Genomic DNA, 1,574 nt, shown 5'->3' with positions numbered 1-1,574 from the left:
GCATACAGTAAATCGTAAGCTGGCATGAGGTGTATAAAACAGTACACCCGTGTTATAACGACTGTCGTTTTCTGGCCACGCGAGGATAAAGAAATTTACATTCAAAATGACACAATGTGTAGAAGTTTGTGGATATTAAAACAACAACTTTTTTGACAGTAAACCAAAAAATTAAGTGTTTATATATCATTGATAATATTTGACTAAGTGTCAATGAAAGTTGGTAGCATAATAAGTTTCTATAAACTTTAATTTTTAGTTGAAAACATGGACCTTGATGACGAGATTCAATATTATGAAGAATAAACGCCTAATCATGTTAAGGCTATAAGATCGTACGATTTAAATAAATTGTATATCAGCAAAATATATACCGTGTGTTTCATGCCAGTATATTTGGTTATTTATGTTTGAAACAACTTGACAGATATTCTTTAATGGTCATGACCTTTGGCCCCAACGCATTTTAACAAACTAATTAGTAAAATTATTTTTTTGGACACGTTTTGCTCCTATTTTTCCGTCCCATTTAGTAGTAAACAAAAAACTTTCAATTAATTATAAAACTGTATCCTCATGACTCCCAAAAACCGTTGTTAATTGTTTAAAACACGTCCCAGATATTTGGGTATTATGTGCTAAAAGTGTCCCACTTCCCCCCCCCCCCACTATATTTTTCACGAATTCCTGCGAAACTTAGTCCTGCTTTAGCGTGTAGGTACATCCTTTGAAACACGGAGAAATTATGTAACGTGCTATCTATGGAAGAAGGGTTATAGCAAAACAAACTAGGAAGTGGGCAATACACTGGAAAAATCCACTGTTTCCATTGAAAATGTTAAACGCAGTAGCTTGTGTTAGATTTCGGATAAAAATTATAACTGTATACAGTTATGTGTATCTAGATTTTAGTTCGAAAATATCTCGTACATTAGATTCTCCAGAAACATAAACGCCTCTCGTAAGGCTACTTAAGCAATAACTAGCTTTTGCATGCCGGTATACTAACACATATTTTTCATTTGTTTTACCATTGGTTTTCTTGTTAATTTTAAAACCGTGAATCCCGGTACCGCATAACATGAGTGCCGTCTTATAGTACTGTTACACGTGGTGTATTCATAACTCATGCTCACTGTTGAGTTATAACATGGATGTATTTGTATACACCAGACACACATGGCGTATTCATACACTTCAACACATTCCGTATGGTTTATACCAGTATTTTTTGTTCTATATATTAAAAACATGTATAGAAAGCTATTATGTGCGGGTCATATGCAGTTGTTGTACTTCGGGCGTTGTGCATTCTAAGAAAATCAGTGAAATTAATTGTTGCAGCAATTATATGGTAGGGGGGAAGATGGGAAACATTTTATTCTATTTTCTCGTCTCATTTGGTTGTAAACAAAGAACATTCAGAGAATTATAAAACCGTATCCTCACGATTTCCATAGACCGTTTTTAATTGTTTCAAACACGATCAGGATATGGATATTATGTGCTGCTAAATGTGTCCCATCTTTCTCCAAGCTACTATAGGAGTTCTTTTCTTAACGAATAAATTTAAA

At 33.9% G+C, this 1,574-nt stretch overlaps 1 protein-coding gene across 1 annotated transcript in view; it reads left to right on the top strand.

Moving 5' to 3' along the window:
- Nucleotides 1–369, top strand: part of LOC108950761 — a 2,693-nt gene extending 2,324 nt beyond the window's left edge. The window contains exon 3 of the mRNA XM_026839755.1: nt 260–369. Coding sequence (XP_026695556.1) covers nt 260–306 — 47 coding nt within the window. The 3' untranslated portion in view covers nt 307–369. The remainder of the gene's footprint in view (nt 1–259) is intronic.
- The last annotated feature ends 1,205 nt before the right edge of the window (nt 370–1,574 follow it).

This window comes from Ciona intestinalis, unplaced genomic scaffold (assembly GCF_000224145.3).
Source record: "Ciona intestinalis unplaced genomic scaffold, KH HT000848.1, whole genome shotgun sequence".
Taxonomy (NCBI): domain Eukaryota; kingdom Metazoa; phylum Chordata; class Ascidiacea; order Phlebobranchia; family Cionidae; genus Ciona; species Ciona intestinalis.
The sequence above is the reverse complement of the archived record's forward strand: the minus strand, read 5'-3'. Positions and strand labels throughout refer to the sequence as shown.